This window comes from Miniopterus natalensis, chromosome 11, assembly GCF_054644295.1.
Source record: "Miniopterus natalensis isolate mMinNat1 chromosome 11, mMinNat1.hap1, whole genome shotgun sequence".
Taxonomy (NCBI): domain Eukaryota; kingdom Metazoa; phylum Chordata; class Mammalia; order Chiroptera; family Miniopteridae; genus Miniopterus; species Miniopterus natalensis.
The window spans coordinates 38,050,349-38,077,395 of NC_142091.1; the positions used below are offsets into that span (position 1 = coordinate 38,050,349).

General features: G+C 51.3%; 1 protein-coding gene across 1 annotated transcript in view; it reads left to right on the top strand.

Moving 5' to 3' along the window:
• The window catches only part of ARRB1 (arrestin beta 1), a 66,830-nt gene that overhangs the window by 34,148 nt on the left and 5,635 nt on the right, over positions 1-27,047 (top strand). Inside the window, exons 2-12 of the mRNA XM_087821656.1 lie at positions 13,259-13,289; positions 15,020-15,080; positions 16,929-16,973; positions 17,669-17,865; positions 19,101-19,160; positions 20,004-20,071; positions 22,199-22,334; positions 23,173-23,257; positions 23,688-23,760; positions 24,547-24,684; positions 25,360-25,443. Of these exons, the coding sequence (XP_087677782.1) occupies positions 13,259-13,289; positions 15,020-15,080; positions 16,929-16,973; positions 17,669-17,865; positions 19,101-19,160; positions 20,004-20,071; positions 22,199-22,334; positions 23,173-23,257; positions 23,688-23,760; positions 24,547-24,684; positions 25,360-25,443 (978 nt within the window). The remainder of the gene's footprint in view (positions 1-13,258; positions 13,290-15,019; positions 15,081-16,928; positions 16,974-17,668; positions 17,866-19,100; positions 19,161-20,003; positions 20,072-22,198; positions 22,335-23,172; positions 23,258-23,687; positions 23,761-24,546; positions 24,685-25,359; positions 25,444-27,047) is intronic.

Sequence of the window (27,047 nt, forward strand, 5' to 3'; positions counted from 1 at the left end):
TTCCCTGGGACTTCCTATGTAATAGACGGGACGTGGTCCTCTTGTCCTCTAGCAGCTCCTTGTCTGAGGAAGGAGGTATGACCTTTATCCTGAGAAGCCTCCTATCTGATGGAGGAGTCATGGCCACCTCCCCCCGGGAAATCCTTATCTGATAGAGGAGATCTGATCTCTTTCCTCAGGAAGGCCCCCTCTGATGGGGGACACTCATCTTGTCAACTTTCACTCAGAAGCCCCGTTTGATGGCTTCTGCTTTTGCCTCCTTCCTGCCTCCCTCCCTCCCTCCTCCACCTGGTTCTTGGGGAGCCCAGGCCTATGAGTATAGCCACAGAAAGCTGGGCAGAGTAGTGCGCTTGCCTGCTGGGGGACAGGGAGGAAGAGAAGGAGAGGGGTTGCAGAGGAGCCCTGATAGCACGTAAGGGTGACATGGGAGATTCTCAGTGGAGGTACCTTTATGGGACAGCCTGATGGACAGGAGTTACCTAGCTCTGCTGCGTGTCCACTGGGGCTAAAGGGTGGAAGCTCTCCCAGGCTGGGAAGGGAGACTCACGCACTCACCCCAGGGAGCCCGTCTCCGAGCCGGCCAGGCTGCTGGGGAAGAAAGGGCCCCGGAGACCCTCACCCTCGGCGGGTCCAGGCGCAGGCTGAGTGCTGCCAGCCCAAAGGCATCCGCCCTCCGAGAAGCCCAGAGGAGGAGAGGAAACAGGACACGTATCAGAAACGCCTTTTCCTTTTCTTTGTAACTAACCTCCTCACTTGGGGCTGGGGAGAGCCTCCTGCAGGGCCTGCCCTGGCCTGGCTGCTGCTGCTGCAGCTCCTGCTCTGGCTCTTCCAGGGCCTCCCTCCATCCCACACAGCCGCCTGCCTGGGCTGCTGCTGCTGGGCCCGTCCCTTAACTTCGCAAAGACGCAGGGCTGTCATCTGTAAAATGGGGTAAGACTTCCTATCTGCCTCATAAGGAAGCTTGTTTATCTCCTCCCTTTATAAGATTTACATAATTGAGATGTGCATCGAGCGCTTCCTGTGTTGACTGCTAGGATGTGCAGGGGCAGAGAGTGTAGGGTAGGAACAGGTGTGGGCACACAGGAAGTCTGTTCCGGGGACTTGCCTGAGAAGTCAGGGGACATCTGAGTAGAGATGTCCCAAGGCTGGTGGGCATGGGGTCAGAGAGGGTCTGGCTGGAAATGGAGATGTGGACTTACGAGCATCTGGTGGCAGCTGAAGTGGCCGGGTGAGTGGAGTCACTCAGGGAGCTGCTTGTCCTGGGCTCTGCAAAGGGGCAGAGGCCAGGCCCTCGAGGCCACAGTTGGTGGGCTCAGCTCCAGAACCTCTGGAGAACTGGGCACAGAGCAGGATGGGGGACCCCTCAGCTAGGGCTCCAGGGGCCAAGAGAACTGGGCACTGAGATGGGCCACTGGATGGTGCTCCTGGGGGGATGCTGAGACCTTCACCTCAGCAGGCTGGGTGTGGGGGTGTATGGGGAAGGGTGGGCCACAGAGGAGGAGGTAGTACAGGTAAAGTTGCTCAGACATCCAAGAATGCGGTCAGGCAGACTGGCATTCTTTTATTTTCTCTTTATTTGAGTTAGCTCTGCTGGCTAGAGGGCTGCTGTGGGAGTGCATGTGGGCTTGTGTGTTTCTGTGGTTGTGCATCGTGTAGGTGTGTGGGGTTGTACGTGAGGTGTATGTGGGGTGTGCTTAGTATCTGTGTGTGTGGTGTCTGTGTGTGGTATGTATTTGTATGTCTAAGTGCCTGTGTATGGTGCACATGTAGTGTGAGGTGTGAAGTGTATATGCCATGTGTGTGGTGTAGGTGTGTGTGGCAAGTGTATACGGTGTGTTTGTGGTGTCGTGTGTGTGATATGCGGTGTGTTGTGTATATGTGTGACGGGTGTGTGTCTGTGGCCATGTGAGGGGTGCCTGTGCCTGTGGCTGTAGGTGTGGGGTGGGCACGGTGTGTGGATGAGATGCATCTGTACATGTGGCCATGCTCAGATCCTTGTTCCACACAGCATGTGGCAGGCGGGTGCTGAGCTGTCTGCCTGGGCTGGACCTTAGAAGCATCCCCCAGGCTTGTGAATTTCTCTTCTCTACTTATTACATCCGATGGTGTACTGGTAACAATTGGCCTTTCAGAAAAAAAGGGACTGGGGGTTGTGGTATTTGCCAATTTCTGTGGTGTACATCCTCACTCTAGAGATTTCATAGTACTAACATGAGGTCATTAAACATGGAGTTGGGAAGAGGTACATGTTAGGACACCATCATATAGCATTCCCACCATATAGATTAGTAGACAGAAATAGATCATCATATCAGATCAAGGTCATCATAATAAAATTTAGTAAAATAATTAGTAATAAATTTTGAGTATGTATTCCCTTTGTTTTTAATATAATTTATGTAATTACAAGTTTAGATCAGGATTTCTCACCATCAGCACTATTAATATTTGAACTGGACATCCTTTGTTGGGGGTGGGAAGGGAGCTAACCTGTGCATTGTGCAGGCAACGTCCCTGGTCTCTACAAGATGCCAGTGGCCCTTTCGAATCCCACCCCCAAGTTGTGACAACCCAGAATGCCTCCATGGTTGCCAAATGTCCCCGGGGGCCAAATTCACCCCCAGTATAGAGCCACTGGCAAGGGCTGTGTATAACAACTAGCTCGCCAAATTCCTAGGAATGTGACAGTTGGCTCTTATGAGCCAGCTCCAGCACATCAAAGACAAATTATCTGGTTAAATGTAAGGCATAGCTTTCCCCCAAAAATTCATTCTTAGGAAAGAGCTGCCACCTTAGGTCATAACTGCCAGCCCTTACAGAGCCCCTGACCGCAGAGGCCTCTCAGCCTCCAATAGACCCCAGAGTGGTTGATGAGTTGGAGTCAGAAATGCACCACCATACTGATCTGTTCTGATGTTTTATGAAATGGGAAAATGGGAAAAATATAATGCTCCTGAAGTAATATCTCATTTTCATATAGTATATACTTCTATATTCCTAAAAGTTTGCATGTTCAAATTGGCAAACAAAACAAATAAAACTTTGAATAAAATCTTCCCTCTGGGGAAATCATGGACAGTGTGTGTCTGGGGCCACCCTGTACCTAACGGGCCCCTGCTGAGGCCATACATGTCCACCCGTCCATCTGAGTCTCATCCTGGTGGCGAGGCTGTGCCACATCTGATTTGCCACAGGTCCTGTTTTCCCCAATTTTGGGCTCAGAGTTTGGCCCTTGTTTATTCATGTATTGAAAATATTTATTAAGCACTGACTATGTACCAAGGAAAATGAATGACTGAAGGAAGAGGGTTCCTGCTCTCCAGAGTTTGTCAGGGTTTCAATTCCAGGGCTGCCCACTGAGGAGTGGGTGCTGCGGGGATGCAGGGCAGGAGGGAGGAGAGGGAGGGAGTGGTGCAGGTGTGTCAGTGGCTCTTGTGTGCCTGGAACTGAGCTGGGCACATTATACATCATCTCATTCCGCCCTCCCACTCTGCTTTTGAGGGGAGGAGTTCGTTTATTTGTGGAGCATCTGTCTCTCTGCTTCAGAGTGCAGGGGCCCTGGGGACAGGGCACAGGGCACAGGGGCTGTACCTCCTGCAGGTAAGAACAGAGCCAGGGCCAGAGACTGGAAAAATAAAAGGAAGAAAAGAAAGGAGGGAAGTAGGAAAGATGAATGGAAAGAGGGAAGAAGGGAAGGAGGGAGGAAGAAGGAGCAAGCAAAGCCCCCCCCCCCCCATATGAGAGGAGTCAGGGCAAGGGCACTTTAAGCTGAAGCAGGCAGGGAAGGCTTCTTGGATGAGGTGACATCGGGAAGGAAGGGTGCAAAGAATTGCAGTAGGGAGAACGCATGGAAAGGCTGGGACAGAAAGAGAGAATGTCAGGGTTCGTCCCTGTCGGTTTCTGGAATGTGAGGGACTAAACTGGACTTTAATCCTAAACTGTTGTTTTCATCTGAGAGTGGGAGGGAGAAAGACTACTAAAAAACAAACTTCCCTGTCTCCAGCAGGGGCAACATCACCCCCTCCTCCAACCCCAAGGCCTTCATGCTTGAGGGACATTTGGCAAGAGCTCTCCCCGGGCCCTGGAGGGAGAGCAGAGTGTTGGCCAGGAGAATGAAGATAATAACAGTAATAATGATAGTACCACTGATGTTGGCTTCCCTTTATCAATTCCGTACTAGTTACCAAGTCTTTTTTTATTTTGTACTAAGTCCTTGTAAATACCTCCAGCCTATGGGGTAGACATCACCCCAACTTTCCAGACCAGGGCAAGCATGCCTCAGAGAGGATGCTAAACTCCCCTGAGGTCACACAGGACTCAGGCAGGGTCTGCTTGCTTTAGCGTCCACTCTGTCCCCTCTGCCAGCAGCCTCTCCACCCTGGGGAAGGCTGGAGAGCAGTCAGGCGGGCTCTCTGGGATCCAGCTGCGAGCCCACTTGGTGAAATTTTCATTAGCCTTTGACTTTAAGATCTCCAGTTTCTTGGGTTACCAGAAAAAGGGTTATGGTCCTTTAAGAGTCTCCCCTTTGTCATGGCCACCTGGTGGCTCCCTCCTTCCTTGCTCTGCACCTCTTGAAAATCTCCACAAATATGGATCATGGCCAGAAAAGTGGACCCATGAATGCAGCAGGAGGCTGGAGGAATTGCTGTCTGCCTAGGAGCCAGAGGCCTGGAGCTTGACTTGGCCAGACCCCCATCCACCACCCCTCCCCCTCAGACCTGCCAGACACCACCAGGCACCCTTCCACCTGCAGAGGCCCAAGGAATTTTGAGCCACGATGGGACAGGAGCACCAGAAGCACCATCTCCTCCTTGTCTGTGGCTCTGAGCACACCAGCGAGCCTCTGAGCCCGAGTTTCCTGGCCCCAGCTCAAGACTCTTTCCTCCCTTGAGTTTTGATCCCTCCACCTGGGAATGAAGCAGGCTGCACTGTGATCGCTCAGACTCCACAAATCTGTGAAATGGGGGTGACATTTCCTGCCTTCCTGCTTCCTTCCCGCTCCTGGGCTGTCCTGAGAAGCAGGTGCACTAATGGTGGGTAAACAGGCAGACAATGTTCTGACACAGGGAGGGCTGTTCAGTTCTGGCAGAGCCGACAAGCCAGTACACAAATAACTCTGCTACCAGGGAGAGTGTGATAAGGGCCCTAGAAGCCTCTTTGCTGCCACAGCCACCTGCTCCTCACGCCTTTCTGCTCCCTGATGGCTGTTCCCACACCCGGGAAAGTGGGTCAGAATGTAGGGCGGCTGTACCTGAGAGTGAATGCCCCCTGCCAGCTCCCCACACTACCCAGCTAAGCCATGATGGCTGTCAGAGGCAGTGGTGGGGGAAGTTATGGGGTCTGGAGCATCTCTGTGTCCAAAATACAGTCCTGGCCAATCATTCATCCTTCCCCCAAATGCTCGTGACTCCTCATTGCCTTCTATATGGTCCAAGATCCTTAGCTTGGCATTCAAGACCCTCGCACCCAGCCCAGGGCTCGCACACTGAGGTGCTCCAGGACTGTCTGGCAGTGACTGGACCCTGCTCCCTGTGCTCCTCTCAGGCACTCAGGACACATTTCAGCCCCATCAGCCTGCCCACTATTCCCCAAGCACCCAGGGGACTCAGTTGCTCTCTTTAGGCCTCTGCCTGCAGTGCTGTCACCTCAGTGCTGAGTGTTTTTCAAGATCTGCCTCTGCTATGCCCTCCTTGAAGCCTTCCTTGACTTCCCAGACAGAACCACACAGCCACACCCAAAAGGTAATGCTGGGAGTGGTTAAAAGTGTCATCTCTGGAGCCGGACCGCCTGGGCTCTGATATCTTAGCTCCACCCCTCACTAGCTGTGTGACCTTGGGCAAATTACTTAAATTCTCTTTGCCTTAGTTTCCTCATCTGTGAAATGGGGATGATAGTAATAGCTCCTTATAAGGTTGTTGGAGGAACAAATGAGTTACTGTTGATGACACACTTAGAGCAGGAACTGGCACCTGGTTTCTCTCCTGGGTGTGCTTTCTGATGCTGACTGAAGGCCTGTCGCATTCACTGATGGACAATATACCAGTTTTCTCCAACATGAATTTTCCATTGCTCACAAAGGAATGAATTGTTACCAGTGCTCTCTCAAGTCGCTGGTAGTGAGTCCGCATTCACAGATAGTCTCCCCAGGATGAGTTTTCCGATATTAAGACATGTTTTGTCTAAATGATTTCCCATGGGAAGCCCATTCATGGGGTTGTTCTCCTGATGCTGGCTATATGACTTTGGGTAAGTTATTTAGGATCACCAAGTCTTAGGTTTCTTCTCTGAAAAAGTGGGAATATTTAGGTGGAATAATAACGTAACGTGTGAAGTGAGTACCTAGCACAGGGAGAGCCTAATGCGAGGAAGACATGGCTCTCGGTGGGTGTCTCTAACTTGGTCTTTTGTCAGCAGGGGCCATGAATTGTTTATCTTAATGCCCCCAGAGCCTGGCAGTGGTAGGAGCTGTGTGAATGTAAGTAAACAGTGAGTGGGAGAGCCTGTGCAGACGCCTGTGTTGGGTATATCAGTTATATATATTCCTGCCTCGGCCCGATGGTGGCTGGGACCCTGCCCCTATGAAGCATTTTCTAAGCCCAGTGCCCATTGATCCTGACAGCCAAAGAGAACTATAGGCAGAAGAAGAGATCCCTGGAGTCCACTGACCTAGAGAAAAGGATCATTACCGACTTAATCCATACTCGCTTTTGACTAATTCTCTCTTAGAACATTCCTTCAACAGCGTTCAACTTGTATTTATTTATTGAGTACCTACTATGCCCCAGGCACCACGCTATGCCCCAGGGGTCTAGTGTCAATAACACAAATAAAATCCCTATTCTCATTGAAGTGATATAAGGGAAGCAGAGGGTGAGTAAACAGACCATTATAGAGTGTGGGAAATGTTGTGACTGGGGACACACTGGGTGTGGGAGTTGGGGGGGCATCTAACCCAGTCTTGGGGGAAATCGGGGAAGGCTTCCTGGAAAAGGAGATAGCTGAGCAGAAGATGCAGCACAGGAATTCTAATAGCTGACACTGCAGGCCTGGAGACCTGAGGGATCTGAGGAAGCACAGAGATGTGGACTCTGGATTGTAAAATTGCAGAACCAGAGATTCTAACTTCAAAGGATTCAGAGTCATTAGGATCCATATTTTTCTACTTTGCTCACAATATTTTTTCCAGACTCTCCTTTCTCCAAGGCTTGAGACATATCTTGTTAAGGAAGCCTTGGCAACTTTATGAAACAATTTGGGCTTATTGTTCAAAATGGACAAATAAGAGGTATAAAGAGGTGGGTGGGTGGAGGGAGCCTCTTCTAACCCTGTTAATATTTAGGCACATGTTCTTTCCTTTTATTCATTTTTTGGGGGGTCATTTTTAGTTTTAGTTTTTAAAATTGATATATAATTTACATGCGGTAATAGCCACAGTTTTACTTTGTTCACAAGGTTGTATCACCATCACCACCACCTAATTTCAGAACATTTAAATCACCCCGAACAGAATCTCCTACCCATTAGTAATCACTTCCCATTTCCCCTCGCACCAGCCCCTGGCAACCACTAATCTACTTTTTGTCTCTCTGTACTTTCCTGTTCTGGACATTTCATATAAATGGAACCAAACAATGTGTGGTCTTTCGTGACTAGCTTCTTTCACTTAATGTTTTCAAGGTTCATCCACGTTGTAGCATGAATCAGTACTTCATTTCTTTTTGCAGCTGAATAATACTCCATTGTATGGATATATCACATTAAAAAATATATTCATCAATTGATTGATATTTTTTTATCTTTTATGGCCATTATGGATAATGCTACTATGAATATTTATGTACATGTTTTTGTGTGAACATCTGTTCTTAATTCTCTTGGGTATATACCTAGGATGGAACTGCTGCGTCATGTGTTAGTTCTACGTTTATCTTTTAGAGGAAATGCCAGACTATTTTCCAAAGTGACTCCACTGCTTACATTCCCACCAGCAGTATATGAGGGTTCCAGTTTCTCCGCATCCCTGACAACACTTGTTAGTATAGCTATTCTGGTGGGTATGAAGTGTCTTACTGGGATGTGCATTTCTTCGATGACCAATGATGCTGAATATCATTTCATGTGCTTATTGGACATTTGTATATCTTTTTTGCAGAAATGCCTGTTCATACCCATTGTTCATGTCTAACTGGGTCATTTGCCTGTTTATTATTGAACTGAAATAAAGTCTTTATATATCCTGGATACTAGATTCTTATCAGATACATGACTTGAAAACATTTTCTCCATTCTGTGGGTTGTCTTCTCATTTTCTTGACAGTGACTTTTAGAACGCAAAAGTTTTTAATCTTGAAGTCAGTTTTATACATTTTTTTTCTTTAGTGGCCTGTGATTTTTGTGTCATATCTAAGAAATCATTGCCTAATTCAAGGTCATGTTTTCTTCTAAGAGTTTTAAAGGATTTTAAACAATATGTTTTTATTGAGAGCAAGAGAGAGAAAGAGAGAGAGAGAGAGAGAGATAGAAACTTCCATAAGTGAAACATTGATTGGTTGCCTCCTGCACACCCCCCTCCGGGGATCCAGCCTGAAACCGGGGCATGTGCCCTGACCAGGAATGGAACTGACGAGTTCTCGGTGCATGGGTCGACACTCAGCCAATGAACCACACTGGCAGGGCTCTTCTAAGAGTTTTATAGCTGTAGCTCTTACACTGGGCCTTTGATCCATTTTGAGTTAATTTTTTTACATGGTGTGAGCTAGTGAGCCTAACTTCATTCTTTTGCCTGTGGATATCCAGTTGTCCCAGCATCATTTGTTGAAGAGACTGTTTTCCCCCCATTGACTTGTCTTGGCTCCCTTGTCAAAAATTAGTTGACCATAAGTATATGGGTTTATTTCTGGTCTCTCTGTTCCATTGACCTATGTGTCTATCCTTATGTAAGTATCACACAGTCTTGATTCTTATAGACTTGTAGTAAGTTGTGAATTCAGGAGAGTGTGAGTCCTCCAACTTTGTTCTATTTCCCCTCCCCCAACATTTTTTGACTATTCTGGGTTCTTTGTATTTCCATATAAATTTTAGGATCAGTCTGTCAATTTCTGCAGGAAAGCCAGTGGGGATTTTGATAGGGATTGCATTGACTTTGCAGATCAATTTGAAGAGTATGGCCATCCTATCATTTTTTTCTTTCGGTATTTATTGAGTACAAATTGAGCTCATGCCAAATATATTATTTTGAATCCTGATTTATTCTGCTTAATATTCTATCGTAGGCATCCCCTGTTATGAAAGATGCAAGTATAATTTCACTGCTATGCAATATTCCATTGTTTGGCTGAACCACACAGGATTATAAACTCTTGGTTGTTAGGCAAGCTATCAAGGAAGGTATTTTGTTCTGGGTCCCTTGTGGTGCAGGCCTCTTCCTGCAGGCACACATGGACACTGGGAGGACTGGTGGTTCACTGAACAGCAGCGGAATATTAGTGTAAAGTTGATCAACATGTACCCCACGCTACAGGTGGGGAATGGAGTTCCTTGGAGAAGCCAGTATTCTGGTTCATGGAGAGTTGACCTGCTGGTCTGCCTGGCAGCACCACCAGATGGAATGGAATCAGAAAATAGGGCCCAATAGGTTTGCAGACACTGATAGGGTATGTTTGTTTTAGGCATGTTTCTCTAGAACAGTGGATTTTAAACATTAAAAAATTTGCAGCACGAAATTCACTTAACATTGTAACTCTGTTCACCTGAAATGAAAGTTTCACTAAGTCATACTTACTTTTCATATCAGCCAGGAGAAGCTGGTCGACTGCAATAACAAAAACCCTCAAATCTTAGTGGTGCTAGAACTTTCTTTTTTAATCATGCTACAAATCTATTATCTAGCAGGAGTGCCCTGGAATTTAGGTTGCCGGAGGCTTCCCCATCCCGATCATTGCTGCTTTCTGCGGCAGAGGAAAGAGGGTGTGGTAGGCCGAAGAATGGCCCCCCAAAGGTGTCTACATCCTAATCCTTGGAACTTTAGAGTATATTACATTACATGGCCAAGGGAATTACAGTTGCAGATGGAGTTAAGGTTGCTAATCAGTTGATCTTACAATAGGGCACTGAATGTATTCATAAGGGTCTTTAAAAGTAGAAGAGAGAGGCAGAAGAGGTCAGAGTGACGCAATGTGATAAGAACTCAACCTGTTGTTGCTGGATTGGAAGCTGGAGGAAGAGGCCATGAAACCAAGAATGTGGGTGGCCTAGAAGCTGGAAAGGGTGAGGACACAGATTTGCCCCTAGAGCCTCTAGAGAGGAACATAGCCCTGCCAACATCTTAAAAAATTTTTTTTAAAAAGATTTTTTTATTGATTTTTAGAGACAGAGGAAGGGAAAAGGAGAGAGAGAGAGAAACATTGATGTGAGAGCAAACATCAGTTGGCTGCCTCCTACATGCCCCCTACTGGGGACTGAGCCCTAAACCTTTTGGTGTATGGGACTACGCTCCAACCAACTGAGCCACCCAGCCAAGGCTGTGAGGTACATTTTGAACTTCTGAACTACAAAACTGTAAGATAAGTTTATATTGTTTTAAGCCATTAAGTTTGTGGTCATTTTTATAGGCTCCAAGGAAAACAATAGAGCAGACATGCACCCGCCTTTAAATGCTCTGTCTAGAAATGTCATGTGACACTTCTCCTATTTCATTGGCTAGAGCAGGCCACATGGGCATGCCCAACTTCATAGGGCTGGAGAAATTTGCAGGGGCTTAGAGGGGAACGGAGTATTGGTAAATATAGTAATACCTACTATCTGTAATACCCTTGCTATCTGTACCTCATGCTTATATCTTCTATTGCATTAACACAACATCAACGAAGTGCTGGTGGCAGTTTTTTAAGTTGATTTCATTATCAGCTAATGGGTTGTGGTCCTTGGTTTGCAAAACACTGCTCTGTAGACTCTCTTCTGCCCCTGTCTCGTGCGTGGGCCACATGACACGTTCTAGTCAGAGCCGACTGGCCCAGGTGTGGGACACCTGACCGAAGCTGACCAATGGAATTCCTCTCCTGGGAATTTGGAATTGGGCTCTTCAGCAGCTAACAGTGGGAAGCTGAGTGAGAGGCAGAGTAGGAAGAGGGTCAGAGTGACAGGCAGACGCAAGCCAAATGATGAAAGAGCAGCAAAGCCCTGAGTAAGCAGAGAGAGCTGGTCCGCAGAGACGATGGAGCAGCCGCACAGAGAGCCGCGCAGCCGGGAGCACTTGCAGCCCCGGAGGGAGAAGTGGGGAGAGAGCAACCAGCTGAGATGCTGATGGCTGCCCTGTTCCCGGCCCCGGCCCCGGCCCCAGTGCAGCCTGCCTACGCGTTCTTTCCGTGAGATTTTTGTCTCTTTTCATACCCCTCCTCCTTTTCTTGAGCTACCCTGGGTGGGTTTCGGTTCCTTGTCTCCAGAGAGCCTTCATCAGCTAGAACACCACTGGTATTTCCTGTACGGGACCCGGCTTTGACGCTCAGAACCAGGCCTGTGGGGCATAGATGGGACTCGGGGGTAAACCAGACCCACAATCTGGAAGTTTGGCTTTGACCACAGTCCTGCGCGTTTGTGTTGACTCTTCAAAGTGGACAGGCAGAAGCCATCTGTGTGGTGCTGCACGTGTGGGGGTCCTGGGGACCGGGATGCACCCTCACAAGGGCCTTTTTGCTAACAGCATTGGGGTCAGGAAGCTGGTGGAGTTGCTTCAGGGAGGGCTTGGAAAGGTAGCCACAGTTCGCCTGTCTGACCCTCAGTTTTCTCATCTCTGAAATGGGATTGTTGAAGGATCAGCAGTGTTTTGGGAAAAATACTTGAGATGTGACTAGGGCATAACATGCTCTCAGGTCATGGGCAGGTGCTGTTGTTGCTTGAGGAAGCCATCAGCATCCCAGCTTCCTGAGGAGGTGGCTCTAGGGGCTGATTGAGTCAGTGACGGAACATCCCCCACCACTGGCCATGTTTCCTCACTCTCCTCACCTCGTACTAGTCTTTTCATTTCTTCCTCTTTCCCTCCCCTCTCTTGCCCTCATTTCCCCTCTTTTCCATTCCTGATCTTGATAAAAACACCTGCTTTAGAAAGCAGTGGGTTTGGATATAAAGTACCCAGCTTCTGGAGGCAGACAGGCAGAATTGTGTCTGAATCCTGACATAGCCCTTTGCTTGCTGTGTGTTCTGGGCAAATTACTACATCTCTCTGAACCCTAGTTCATTATCTATAAAATAGGGGTTATAATGCCCATTTACAGTGCTGTTAGATGAAAAAAATTAACTAGGTACTTAACAAATGCTAGTTCCTTCTTAGCTCCCTTCCTCCCTTTTTGATGATCACTCCTTTCAACCTGGTCCCCAGCCCCCTTCTGTGCCCAGAATGCCACTTGTGCCTCTTAGAGATTTCTGGTCTCCTCTGCAGGTCCAGCCCAACCTGGGAGTTGCTGGTTCAAACCATGTGATCTGTATTTTTTCTCACTTTAGCAATTATTACACTCCAGCTGACTGAGGCATCTTCACACTCCAAATACTGATAAATATTTATGAGGAGGAGAAAAGCTCAGAACTCCTAGGGGAGGTGGGGGAGGAATATGCCAGGCCTTTCCTTGCAAGCCAAGCTCAGTCTCATCAGTGGTCCCTTGGGCCCCAGAATACGGGGTAGTGTGTGTGAGAGGAGGAGCAGGAGTGTGGGGCAGGGCACAGGGTGAAGACCCATCGCATAAGGCTGGGCAAGCAGATCTGTGCGGGGGGAGTGTCCCAGGAGAGGGGACTGCTAGAGCAAAGGCCCCAAGGCAGGAGGCACCCTGGCATGCTGGGGGAACAGCAGGGAGGCCATGTGGCTGGAGGAGTGAGGCAGAAAAGTGGGAGGTGATGCTGGGAGGTAAAGGAGGCAGGGCAGACACTCAGACCAGGCTTGTCCTCTGTGTGAACTGGGCGGAGTTTGAGCAAGTGAGCCACATGGTCTGATTTACATCTTGAAAGACTCCCTCCACCTGCTGGTTGAAAAATAGACTGAGGGGGCTGTGGCCAGAGCCCAGGAGAGCTATCATGGCAATAATGGTGGCTTGGGTGGGGGTAGAGGTAGAGATCTGATTATGCTCGGCAGTGTTGCAGCTCTCAAGGCTTAGATGGTGCCTGAAAATCACTCCAGGCCCCTTGTCCTCAGTCCCGCTGAGGGACGGCCTTCAGGAACCCTCCCCTGGGTGGGACATGCTAACCCTGGCCTGCCTTCTCTTTCTCCCCACAGGGTGTTCAAGAAGGCGAGCCCAAATGGAAAGGTGAGTCTACCACAGCTGCATACCAGCTCCTCCCTGACCCTGAGCTCTTGTCCTCTCTTGGGCCTATCTACTGACCATGCAGGACCCTGGACACCCCCATCTGAGGCTGGGAGGAGCCCTAAGCCACAGGGGGCAGGGCCCTCTCAGGAAGCTTCCTGTCTGGGGTTGGAGTGGTACAACTGCCCTGGACTTTAAGGAGCCCCTGCTCTGGTGTGGGGAGACTCCACAGAGACTTTGGTGTGAGTGCGGTAATTAGAGTAAGTGCCAAGTGCCTCAGGGCCCTGCTTGCTCTGGTGTGAGAGGCTCCTGGAGCCTCTCTGCTGAACCATGGTGTCATCTAGTTCTCTGGGCAGCTCCCACAGGCCCCAGGCTCCATCCTGCTTTCCTCTCAAGAGGTTCAGCAAATAGATACTACTGACATCATTCATGTCAGGGCCCAGTGAGCAGGTGGGAGTCGGGGAGGGTATGAAGAGATAAATAAGGCACAGCCCGTGCCACCCACAGCCAGATGGGGCAGGCAGACAAGGAAGGTGAGCATTTCAATTTAAAGTGGCAGATGTGAGAAAAAGGGCTGCCCAGGGGCTGCAGGACCCAGCCCGGTGGTGTTTCCAGACAAGACAGGGTGCAGAAGGCATTCTAGGCATGCACATAAATCATAGGGAGTGTAGGGGATCATGGTGGTTGCATCTGAGTGTCCAGAGGGAGGCCGAGGGAGCAGGAGCTGAGGCGGGGAGGCTGCAGGGCTGGGTCCTGACGGGTCTGGTGGGAGGCTTAGCGGCTTGGACTCCTGGCCTGGGCTGGCAAGTGGCACCTCTTGTGCTCCCACAGTAGACATCGCCAGTCACCTTTCCTGCTGAGCCCGGATTCCAGCCTAGATTCCTTCTCAGCCCAGCGCCCCAGGCGCTCCTACCATCGATCAGAGTTGGCATTTGGAATGAAACCCATTTGTCATCTTATTTCTGGGCACCGAGGAACCATTAAAGGCTTTTCAGACGGGAACAGCATCGTTAGATTAGCATTCTAGGAGGGCCAGTGTGGCTGAGGAGGGGATGTGAGGCTGCAGGCAGCAGACCATGGAGCGGCTGGTGCGCAGTCCAGGCAGGAGTGGCTGTGGGGACAGAGAGGAGGGGCTGGACTGAGACCTGTGATGGGGACTCCTCAGGGTTTAGGGGTTGTGGAGGAGCAGGAAGCATGTAGGATAACCCTCTGGATTGTAGCTTGGGATCTTCCCTGAAGGCTGGCTACTGAGTGGAGCACCAGCTCCGGATTCCTCACTGCTGAACACTGGCCCTCACATGAGTGGGTTTCTGCCAGACTGTTCAGATCTCCATGTTCAGAGCGTCACACTTGTGCCCTTGCTCTTGGTTTCCCTGGCCTCCCAGAGATGCGCCCAGGACTCCCTCTCAGCAGACCTCTTTGCTGCCGTGGCTGCCTCACCCTCAGTGATGCTTGGCGAGACGTCTCCAGGACTCAGTGTCCTCATCTGTAAAATGGGAACAATAGAGGTTTAGGATGAACGGGTGCTTTCAAAATTGCACAAGGGTTTGTTATTACTATTAGGGCTGGAGCTCAGGCCCAAGCCACTTAGGATTTCAATGAGGGTTAGGATGGGTCTAGGAGTTTCAAGGGCAGCTCCCAAGGTTTTCAGCAAGGCAAGGGCCAGTGGCTTTTCAGGAGTGTGTTCTCTGGGCCAACAGCTGCTAATGTAACCCTGTGCCTGTCCTCCCTAGCTCACCGTCTATCTGGGAAAGCGGGACTTTGTGGACCACATCGAGCTCGTGGACCCTGTGGGTGAGTTCCTGGAGGCCAGAAGGCGATGGGGGAAGTGGGGCTGGCCAGGCCTCTTCCAGAGAAGGGTGTGTTGAAGCAACCCGGGAATAGTCCTCAGGCCTCTGGTGTCAAGAATGGGGCGTGAGAGGCTTCCTGCTTCAGTAGGCAAACGTTTACTGAGCAGCTCCTTTCCTCTTGGCTGAGGGCCAAGTGAGAAGGAGTCAGTGAGAAGCAGGGAAGGCGCCCTGATGATCATAAAGGATGGGGGTGATGGTGACAGCAGTCACCCTCGCTGTAAGGCTTATGCCAGACACTGGGGGTAGCTGCTATTATCCCTGCTTTACAGGTGAGGAGATGAGGCCCAGAGAGGTTAAGTGACTTGCTCCAGGTCATAGAACTAGTAGGTCAAGGAGCCTGGATTCAAACCCCGGCAGCAGAGCCTGTGGCATGCTAAGATGCAGTTTCCAACCCACTGGCCTACTAAGGTGGCAGCAGAGGTGGCACAGAGGCTGGGGGTGAGGCACCAACAGGGGGGACCAGCTGCCCAGCACACCGGGCACCGTGAGAGCTGCTCAGCAAGTGTTGAAGAGCACCTGCTTCATGCAAGCCCGGTGCTGGGCCTGGGGGTCCCAGAGGACTGCCTTGCAGTGCCCCTCGGTCATCTCTTGATGACTCTTACTTGCCCTGTAAGACCTGGTTACAGCTTCTCTCCCCCAGGGAGCCTTCCCTGATGCCCCTGACTGGAAGGAGTCCCCTCACTGGGATGCCCTCTGAGCTAATGGTCCCCTGAGCCTCTGGTGCCCAGGCACATAGGAACACCCTCAGCAAAAGGAGGGAAGATGCAAGGCAGGCTCTGGCCATGGGTGGGCACTCCCAGACCAGCTGTCCCTTGCACCTGCCCAGCATTGGGATAGGACCTAAGGTTCTCTGGGTACTCACTTCCAGATGTGACCTGAGATTCCCTGAGAGGTCAGTGGTAGCGGGCAGTGTGGGGTGGGGTGGGGGTGGGGGTGGGGGTGGGGGGTAAGGTGAGGGGAGAGAGAGAGTTCTGCTTGTTCAATGCATATAGCTGGGTCGAGTTTAGCCGGAGATGACGGGGGATGTCAAGCAAAGGGATGACCCCAAACCAGTGTTCTGATCTCCTGGGGTTCTGGGCAGAGAAAACATTCTTTGTGTCTGGCTGGACCCTACACTCCCAAGACCAGGCCCTGGGACATTCTCCAAGGTGTCACATACACCAGGTGCCATCTAATGCTTTACACACATTAGCACATTGAGTCCTCTCAGGAGCCGTGGGAGGCAGGTGCAACAGGACCACAAACCCTGATCTGCAAAGCCCCAATCTAAGAAGCTTTGAAAGCTTAACATTGCTCATAACAGGATTCATTTCATGGCAAAACCTGACCGGAGCGGATAGGAGGCCATTTATGCCTCATTTGGCCTCTCAGTGAAAATATTCACATTTTCCAGCAGAGGTAGCAATGGGTTTGACCATGGAGTGCTTCCCAGCTCCTGCAGAGGGTGGTACAGAATACTTGGAAGATTTACCCTATGGCCTTCCTACAATTCAAAACTTCCAAATTCCAAATTATACCTAATAATAGGGGCTTTGGACCCATATTATTATTGTAACAGATGAAGAAACAGAGAAGTTAAGTAACCTGCCAGAAGTCACCAGCTGGGTCTGTAAGGCCAGCCTAGGGGTGGGAGGTGGGGCGTGGTGGTGCCACCTCTCAGTACTGGCCCCATTTCTCTCATGGTGCTTTTGGACAGACAGATGGTGGAGTTTGGGTTGGCCTCGTGTTTGGGGCTTAGGAGTTAGAGAGGTAACATTGGGAGGGCCTGCTCAACTGTCTGTCCTTCCTCCAGATGGTGTGGTCCTGGTGGATCCTGAGTACCTCAAGGAGAGGAGAGGTGAGGCTCCCACCCCAGCCTCTTCCCCCTCCCACCTCCAGCCCAGGGCCTCCCTGGCTCACAGCCAATGCTATTGCCTCTCCCTGCCCATCCCCACTGCTCTTCCCTCGACAGCCCCAAAGCACACAGCAGAGCAGGTGCCCCGGCCTCCTCCTGCCTGGGCTGCCCTGCCCCATGTCTGCTGGGGAGAACCATTTAATGCCCTGAGAACTTTCACATCAATATATCATGATGATCCCAAGGCTGGGTTGTGAACAGGGCAGAAGTTAGTCATTTTATAGGAGAGAAAATTGATTGCTGTGGAGGTGAAGGGGTTGTCTAAGGTCGGCAGGAAGATAGCAGGAAAGGTTAGATTGGGATAAGACCTCATACCTTCTGGGTGCCACCCAGCACTTGTTTCCCCTCCCTCTGCTCTCTCCAGTTGTTCCCCTTCACATGGCCCTGGGCTGGGGCAGGGCGGGGGAGGAGGAAAGAATTGATCCAGCAGTCGACCCCCCCTCCTCCAGATGCCAGGCCATGGGTGGCTACCCAGGTACCCAATACCCCTGTCCCAAGAGCAGTGCAGCCCTCCCCCCAGGAGCTTTGGGACAGACCTGTGGCCTCCAGTTGGCTCAATCTCAGGTCTACAGCTGCTGCTGTGGGGGGCTTGTTTGCTGCCCTCCCAGGCGCCTCCTCAGTGCCCCCTGCTCCCACAGTCTATGTGACACTGACCTGCGCCTTCCGCTATGGCCGGGAGGACCTGGATGTCCTGGGCCTGACCTTTCGCAAGGACCTGTTTGTGGCCAATGTGCAGTCCTTCCCACCGGCCCCCGAGGACAAGAAGCCCCTGACCCGGCTGCAGGAACGCCTCATCAAGAAGCTGGGCGAGCACGCCTACCCGTTCACCTTTGAGGTCAGTGACTGCCAGCCCCTGGGGCCCCATTCCAGAAGCACCACCTAGAGGAAGCCCTCTGGACGGGCACAGTGGGGCAGCAGCTCCATGCCATCTAATTTCCCAGTGTGCGTTGGGACCTGGGGCACTGTCACACTGCCTGGTAAATGTCTCTTCTCTGGCCTCTGCCAAGGGTGTCACTCTTACCTCTGAGCCACTCCTCAGACCCTGGTGGGAGGAAGGAGGTACAAGGGGCTGCGGAGAAAGAAGGAACCCTTTCTTGCCCTTGGGCCACTACAAGGCTGTCTCCTCCCTCAGACTGGCTGCCCACTGGCCCAGCTTCAGCCTGGCTCACCATTGAGGGACGGCAAGTAGAGGATTTCTGGCTCTGGCATCTTTCCATTCTAAGATTCCAAGATTCTGGGTTTTAAAATGTCCTGTTTCTCAGACTCTCGGTTTTGTGACAAAGTGAAATCTCCTTGCTCTCTTCGGGGGTTAGAGTAGGGGAGAGGGCACAGATCATCCTCTCCTTCATGAATGTATTAGTTTCCTGGGGCTTGGTGACAAACCACCACAAGCCTGGTGGCTGTGAAACCTGCCAATTATTACCTTAAAGTTCTGGAGGTCAGATGTCAAAAACGGGCCTCCTCAGGCTAAAATCAAGGTGTCAGCAGGGCTGCGTTCTTCCTGGAGGCTCTGGGGCAGAATCTGTTCCCTTGCCTTCTCCAGTTTCTAGAGACTGCCCACAGCCCTTGGCTCATAGCCTCCTCCCCACCCCATCCCCACGTGTCTTCATCGGAACCTCCTGGATTGTCCAGGATAATCTCTTCATCCCCAGATCCTTAACTTAATCACACCCATAGAGTCCCTTTTGCCACATAAGATAACATAGTCACAGGTTTGGGGATTAGGATGTAGACATCTTTGGGGCCATTGTTCTTCCCACCACTGTAGACATCATGGAAAGATCTTTTTCAACTGCTGTTCTGTGAGGACTAGGCTAGGTTAAACCCTTTAGATAAAAAACAAACACTGAAGTCCTTGGCTTTACTGGAGGGGCCTTTGGCCCCATGTGGGGCATGGCTTGGGGAGGTCTGACGGGAGAGACATGGTCTGTCCTCTGGAGCCCTTAGTCTGATGGAAGAGACATGCCTGTCCGTAGCGACCTTGGTCTGATGAATGTGTGGGGGGTGGGGGACATGGGGAGGTAAGGGGTGAATGTGACAGGAGGTTCATTCTGTCTGTCCTCTTAACAGATCCCTCCAAACCTCCCATGCTCGGTGACGTTGCAACCAGGGCCCGAAGACACAGGGAAGGTGGGTCACCTCAGAGGGAGCATCTCTCTGAGTATAAGACACTCAAGTCCCCAGGTCCCTGGCTTTCTCCCCAGGAGGTGCTAGAACCCTTCCTGTAGAAGCCTCCTTGTGTCCAGGCCAATCTAATCTGTCTCTTTACAGAGAGGGCAGCAGATACGGATCCTCCTTATCCCACCTTAGTTATGTGTCCAAAGGCTCTCCTGTCACTCTCGCTGACCTTGGTGTTGGCTGCAACAGGACCAAAATGTTCTCTGGACTCCACGTGGCCTCACACCTCGTATGGAGGTGCAGTCATTTCATAGGTGGGGAAACTGAAGCTCAGAGAGAAGTGACACTACTAGTGTCTCAGGCCCCAGATCTCTGAGCCCATTTTTTCATCTGCAAAAGGGAGATTACAGGATGTGCTTCCTCATGTGGTTGAGAGGGTGGAGTGAGACGCTGAAGCAGTGCACCCAGGGCCGGGTCTGCACGCAGGAGGTGCTCCCAAACCGGGCTGCTGAGGCTCCTGCTGTATGTCCGGGTGGCTGCCTTGGAGAGGATGGTCACCCCGATGAGGCAGGAGCCCATAAAATAGAGCCCAGTTAGGGGTGTGTGGGATGCCCTGTGTTGGGTGAGCTGGGGAACAGCTCTGTGAGAAGGTCAGATGGGGAGGCAGCCACAGAGGGAGGAAGCATAACCCTGGGGCCAAGCACAGGGCTCCTGGGTCAGACGGAGGAGCTGTTGGGCTGTGGGAGCTTGGGTTCCATTCCAGCATCTTCGTTTGTAAAATGAGTGGGTGGCTGGCCATGCTCTTGGGACCCTGCCCACTCCTGGGCCCTGTGGTCAGTGACCCCTTCCCCACAGGCCTGCGGTGTGGACTATGAAGTCAAAGCCTTTTGCGCAGAGAACCTGGAGGAGAAGATCCACAAGCGGTGAGAAGGGCACAGCTTCTGGCTCAAGTGTGGGCTGCCTGCTGGCAGAAAGAGGGAGATAGGTGACCCAGAAGAAGAGATAAGTAACAATACCTGGAAATGTTCTAGGAGGGGCCTCACATTCCAGCCTTGGGAGCTCTGAGAAGGTCACTCAGGAAAGCTGGCAGGGCTTCTTGGAAGAGGTGGCTCAATTGCTCTGTTTCAGGCCTCAGCATTTTTTTCTTTACACCATTGTATCTGCTTTCTCCATCTCCCTGCATCTAGTCTCATCCCCTCCAGATTGCATGCCTTTTTACTTTGTTTTGGAAAAAACTCGAAATTCAGATTGTTTTAAACAGCGAGCTAGTTTTTCCCAGGCCAGTTTCCCAGTTTTCCTTCTGGGAGGCCATCAGCAGCAGGTGGTGGTGGTGACAGGTATCAATGGAGGCTTCCAAGCAAGGTAGAAAAGTGGAGAAAGTGAACCCACCCAGGGTAGGAGGGGGAGGGAGGTCAGCTCATGTCTCAGAGAGGGGAGGTGTTTTCCTGGAGAGGCACAGCCCTGGGCAGACAGAGAGCCCAGGCTGGCATCCTGAAACAGCTGGCCGTGACTTCTGGGGTGCGCTTCCTCAGCCCCCAGCTCAGATGCACCCTGCCTAGGAGGGTTCCTGCCTCAGCTGTCTGAGAGCACTGCAGTCTCTTAGGGAGTGGGCCAAGTGTGCCGCCTGGTGGCTACAGGATGTATTGCAGGCATCTCCACCCCCTGCCTGGGCAACGTGTGTGTGTGTGTGTGTGTGTGTGTGTGTGTGTTTTGAGGGGGGAATGGGGCCCTTCTCCCTTGTTTCTCTGTCCCTTGTTTCTGCTTAAGGTCTGAGACCAGAGTAAAGGAGGGGGGTGCTGGATTTTGGGGGTGGAGCTTTATCAGAGCAAGAAAGAGGAACAACAGTGAGAGCTATCGCCCTCACCTCACTACTAATGGGACATTTAAAGTCCTCACCAGAGTTACTACTAACAATGATATAGCAAGTATCATTTATCAAAGACTTATTAAGTGCTGGACAGTATTCAAAGTGATAGGCATGTCTCAACTAATTTAATCCTCCTAGCTACCCTAAGAGGTTGGTCCTGCTCCTGTTACTGTTTTACAGATGAGGAACTGGGACACAGAGGTTAATTCACTCAAGGTCAGAGTTAGTAAAGGGAGAGTTAGGACTTTAACCCTGGCTATCCAGCTCCAGGGAAAGGAGGCAGCTTATCTGAGAAATGGGGATGCCGGCATATCTAGCATGGGGATGCCAGCATATCTAGCATGGAGACTGCCTCACTGAGTCCCTGTCCCCTCCCTGTCCCTGAGCCCCCATCACTTTCATTGAGTCCCATCTCATCTCTGGCCTCCACCCTCTCACTGAGTCTTTATCTTTCCGTGGCCTGCACTCCCCTGACTGAATCGATGCCCTGTCACTGAACCCATCACCTCCCCAAGGCCCCATTGGCTCATGGGGTCCATGTCCTCCTGCATATTTTTATTTAATAGATAGTTAGCAGGCAATTGTTAGATGGAAGACACTGTCACAGGTGCTGAGAATACAGCAGTGAACAATTTAGACAAAAAGCTCTGTCTTTAAGGAGCTTACACTATCAGAGGACATAAGGGATGCAGGAAGTGAAAACATGGTCCCTTTCCTACCATCCTGCTGGCCACCAAGACACAGACCCACATGAAGCCCTGCTGTGGGGTGGCTCTGCTCTGATGTTCAGACCAGGAGGAGATCCAAGTGGGTGGATCCAGGAAGGTTTCCTGGAAGAGGAGAACTCTACCCGGGCCTTGAAGAAGGAAGCAAATGAGGGCAGAAGCGGTGGGAAGAGGGTATTATAGGTGGGGCCCCAGTGCAAGTGAAGCTTCAGGGAAAGAACTAGATAGACCATCCAGGGTTATAGTGAGGAGGCAGGGGTGCTGGGACAGAATGGGGAAGGATGGAGTAGGGCCAGATGGTGACAAGGCTCCTATGCCAATCTCTGCAGTTTGAACTGGCGTCTGAGGCCATGGGGAGCGATGGCAGTCTTTGAGCAGGAGAGGGATGTGAGGAATGCAAGGAAAGGGGATGGAGGCAGGTGACTCTGGTCATCTTTCTCTCTGCCCACCTCCATTAGGAATTCCGTGCGCCTGGTTATCAGAAAGGTGCAATACGCCCCGGAGAGGCCTGGCCCCCAGCCCACAGCCGAGACCACCAGGCAGTTCCTCATGTCGGACAAGCCCTTGCATCTAGAAGCCTCCCTGGATAAAGAGGTAGGAGGCTCAGACTTGGTGGGGGTGGGGGTTGCTCTGCCAGGGCTGGGACCTCAGATCCCAGCTCTTTCATGGCCTCGGGACTCCTCGGTAGGAGCTTCTGCCCCCAGCTCTAGGATCACAGGGCTCAGGGGACCTGAGATTTCCCTTGGGGGATTCAGGAAAGCCTCTTGGGACTTAGAGGGGTGGCAGAGGGAGTATTAGCCTGAAGGATGAGACTGACTTCAGAAATCAGTGTACCTCCCGAAGGGTCCTGGCCATCTCTCCACACCCCCATCCATCCTTGAGCTGTGAGCATCCCTTCTCCTCTCCGGGAACAGCTGAAGGCAAGTGCTTGGGGCAAGATTCAAGCTGAGGTCCTTCAGTGAGGACTCAGAGCAGGTTCCCTCAGTGAGTGGGCCAACCCTTCCCCACCTTCTCCTACTTCTAGATCCCCCTGTGTCTAAAATTCCAGGCAGCCAGAGCTGGCAGTTGCCTGATACAGCATCACCCAGTCCAACTCCTCTGTTGTAAAGAGGGGAAAGCTGAGGCTTAGGAAGCCTGCACAAGGTCACACCGTTCATCCTCATCGTTATTATTAGTGTTATCGTTATTTCTGGTGACTAACCCAGGATTGGAGCCCAGGAATATCACCTTCTAATTCAACCATCTTTCAAGGTCCCACAAAGGAACTGAAGTCTAACATGCCTGGTGGCATCAGTGGAAAGTGGTTGATGACCTTGGGGTCAGTGTCGGAGTGGCGAGGGTCTAGGAGATGTGTGTGAGGCCTCTTCTGCCTCCCCCTCTCTAGAGTTTGGTGTCCTCCGATTCAGCCCTTCTCCCTTCTTACACCTTCCAGATCTATTACCACGGAGAACCCATAAGCGTCAATGTCCATGTCACCAACAACACCAACAAGACAGTGAAGAAGATCAAGATCTCGGGTACCCCAGGCGGAGGGCAGCCCAGGGCGGGGCAAGAGGGAATCCCCCCGAGGGAGGGGTAGCTGAAGGCTCTCCCCTTGTTAACAGCCTTGTAAATAACTACTGGCCTCAGGGAAGCCCAGGGCCTACTCTAAGCCAAAGGGTAAGGCTTCTGAGGCTGCTTATTGTCCAGGTAATGAGTTTACTGTTTACACTGCCTCCCAGTTCCCCTGGGTTCAGGACAAAGCTACACTCAAGGAGAAGGTTTTTTGGTTATGGAAGGGAATGGGTTTGCTTGGGCTGCCCTTTGCAGGGAGCATGGGGTGGTCTGCTGTGGAAGCCCCCAATGAACTCTGGTCATTGCCTGGAGCTGCCAGCTCAGGGGAGCGTCGGATGCCTGGAAGCTACACCCCTGACTCATACACCACCCCGTTTCCCTCTTCCTCCCCAGTGCGCCAGTATGCGGACATCTGCCTTTTCAACACAGCCCAGTACAAGTGCCCTGTGGCCATGGAAGAGGCCGAGTAAGTGAACATAAGACCAGCCTCGGATGCATGGGGTTGGGTGGGGAGAAGAGAAACCCTGGGGCTACTTACCTCTTCTGCACCTGGCAGAAGGCTGGGCCTCAGACTTCCTTGCCACTCATGGTAGATGATCCTGAACAGCCTTGTAGAAAACATTCACTTGATTTAGCTACAAGAAAATGCATCTTGCAGTTAAGGAAAAGACCCATTAAAACTAGAATGACAAAATAAGAGCTAATGATTGTAAGAGGGCTGGGGTCATAATTATGCTGTGCCAGAAACCTATATTGAAGGGAGATACTTTGCTCTGAGCTCCCTGGCAGCCAAAGCAAAGAGGGTAAGGCACTTGGTACACAGCTTTTCTAGTCTGATAAAGGAATAATCCAGCTCATTATATAAAAGAGGTTGTATGGGAGGGTAGAGAATATATTTTTTAAAAATCTAGGTTTGAAGAGACCTACTATGATTGAGCATAGAACTTTGTTCCAAGCTTGTTAGCAGCTAAGGAAAGAAGAGAGATCTCAAGTGAAACATTTTTTTCTCACCTAAAGGAAGTAGATGTTCTTATTAGAAGGCTTGTCTTTTCTCCTGGTCCTGCATATAATTTTTTGAGCAGTTGCATTTCATTTAATTTTTCCTGTATGTGTGTGTTTATGTATGATAGCAATCAGTATTTTTACAACTTAAAAATATTTTTTAAATGTTACTATGTGGTCTTTGAGATGTCCTGGTTAAGCTGGGGTTGGCTCTGGGAGACATTTCTACACCTGTCTCCCTTCTTCTCAGTGACACAGTGGCACCCAGCTCAACGTTCTGCAAGGTCTACACGCTCACCCCCTTCCTGGCCAACAATCGAGAGAAGAGGGGCCTTGCCCTGGATGGGAAGCTCAAGCATGAAGACACAAACCTGGCCTCCAGCACCCTGTGAGGACCTGCCCTCCCTAGTCCCAGGCTCTCGAATGTTCACCCTGTCCCCAGTGGATCCACACCCACCTTGGCCCCACCAGTGCCAGCACAAGGCGTGGGTTACCCTCTTCCCAAGCATTGTCCGGGGCCTGTCCTCAGAAGCTTAAAACTTCCAGGGAAGCTGTCCCTTTACTCCCACCACTATCCAGGAATAACCCAGGAAATACGATGGACCTTACGCCCAGGTCCCTTAGTCAGTGCTGGGCTCTGAGGGAGAGCAACCTGGTGAGGCTTCCTGTAAGAGGCAGCAAATCCTAACCTAGTGTCTTCAGTCAGATGGCGTTTGTCCCTGAGGTATAGTGAGGCTGGAAGGGAAGGAGTGGCTGCTGGACCTGTCCCAGCAAGAGAGGACGAATCAGGAGTTGGGAAGGTGTAGGGATGAGGGAAGAGGTGGGGGTGCCCCCCAAAGGCAGGGGTTCCAGGGCTAGCTATATGGTCTGGTCATTCTTTTCCAAGTTCCCACCCCCTCAGGGGCAGAGCGTACCTTTCTCACATACTGCTCTGCTTGCTCAAGATGGCTGAGTGGCTCAGGAGAGGGACAGATGACTTTTGCCCCCAACCACAGCCCACCCCTGCCATGTCTTGCCCACCCAGTGAGCTCCCATGAACCACCTTCCCTATGTTGCCTTGCAGGTTGAGGGAAGGAGCCAACAGAGAGATCCTGGGCATCATTGTTTCCTACAAAGTGAAAGTGAAGCTGGTGGTGTCCAGGGGCGGGTGAGTGCTCCCGTCCCTCCCAGGACCCTTAAGTGCAGAAGGGAGTGCCCCTAACCGCCCACAGACTGCTGCCCCTTTCTGCCTGTTTGCTGGACTTTTTAGCTGCATCCACCTTGAGGATGAACCAAGCTCCAGGACTTCCTGCTCCATCCCTCCTTCCTTCCTGCCCCCCCTGTGCCCCTTTACCCTCTCTTGCTTCAGAGGCCTTCAGCCCCTCCGTTGCCCCTCCCATCTTTCCCTCCTTCTCTTCCCTCCTCTTCCCTAGCCCCTCCTCTGGGCACATGGGTGGGGGGAGGCTTCCCAAAGTCTATGTTGTGGGGTGTCCAGGGGATTCTGTGCCCTTCATCACACCTTGGGGTACAGCACCCCCCACTCATGCCCATGGTGATCTGCTGGGGAAATGGCTAAAGGGGCCAAGAATCCTACAGCTGGACTGGGGGTGTTCTGACTCTCCCATTTTACAGATGGAGAAACAGAGGCCCAAACGGTTCCCCAAACATTTCCTGCAGTCTCCTCCCCTAATCTCAGGTCATGGGCTGGGTTCTGGGGTCAGGCTAGTGGACCAGGCATATTCCCTGCCCTGGAGCACAGTCTGGTGGAGGGAGGCTCAGAAAAAACTACTTTTCCCATATATTGGACCTACATGTTATAAACCTAGAGTTAGGATTTCTAATTTGTCACAAGGATTTTTTTTTTTTTTTTCTCTAACCCTAAATTTCTACAAAGAGATCGGAAAGCTAATAGCATTAGATGTTTAGTCCCCTTGTTATGAGAATAATGCCTCATGCAGGTGGCAGTGTGTAATGCTGACCACAAATTACAGGACATCTCAGAATCGCAAACCCCAAGCCCCACGCCCTGTGACTCTTGCGGGACCCAGCCTGCCTCAGGCTGCCTCTTGGAGGGACCCGCAGTGAATCCCAAATTGCTTCCTTCGCTAGAAAGGCCTCCCTGGGGAGGCAGCACAGGGCTTAGTTTTCATGTCTCCTTTACAGATGTGGATCCTGGGGCTCAGCGAGGCCTTGTAGGGGGTTTGACGGAGCCAACCCAGGTCTCAGTCCCCTGGGGAAAGGCGAATGCCACGTGTGTCCCTGAATGAGCAGTTACAGCCAGGCAGGGGCGGGCGGGATGTGTCCCAGGGTCTCTCTCCCCGGCTTGGTGAATGAACATGCTTTCTGTTTTCTTCCTCTCTGAACTTTCTCCTGACCACTCCTCCTGCCTCCTCTGACCCACCCAGCCTGTTGGGAGATCTTGCGTCCAGGTAAAGTCCCTCCCTTCGGCCTGACTGACCCACCTTCCAGAACTGCAAGGCACTCAGGTGGAAGGAAACATCACTTTCAATGGCCAGGCTCAGGCATGCGCTGGGACTAGAGTCCTCTCTGGAAGGACCAGGGGGGCGCAGTTGTTCCTTTAAAAACCTCACCCTGCTCTGGCCTTACACCCAGGTGACAAGGGAGTTTGCAGACAGCAAAGCTGGCTTTACTGATCTAGGGAGCAGCCCCCAATTAGTCTGAATTATAGAATGTTTTGGAGAAATGCCAGCTTCATGGCTTTCAAACTTCCACACTAATGAGAATGAACTGCTGGCGAAGCGTTGCTAAGGA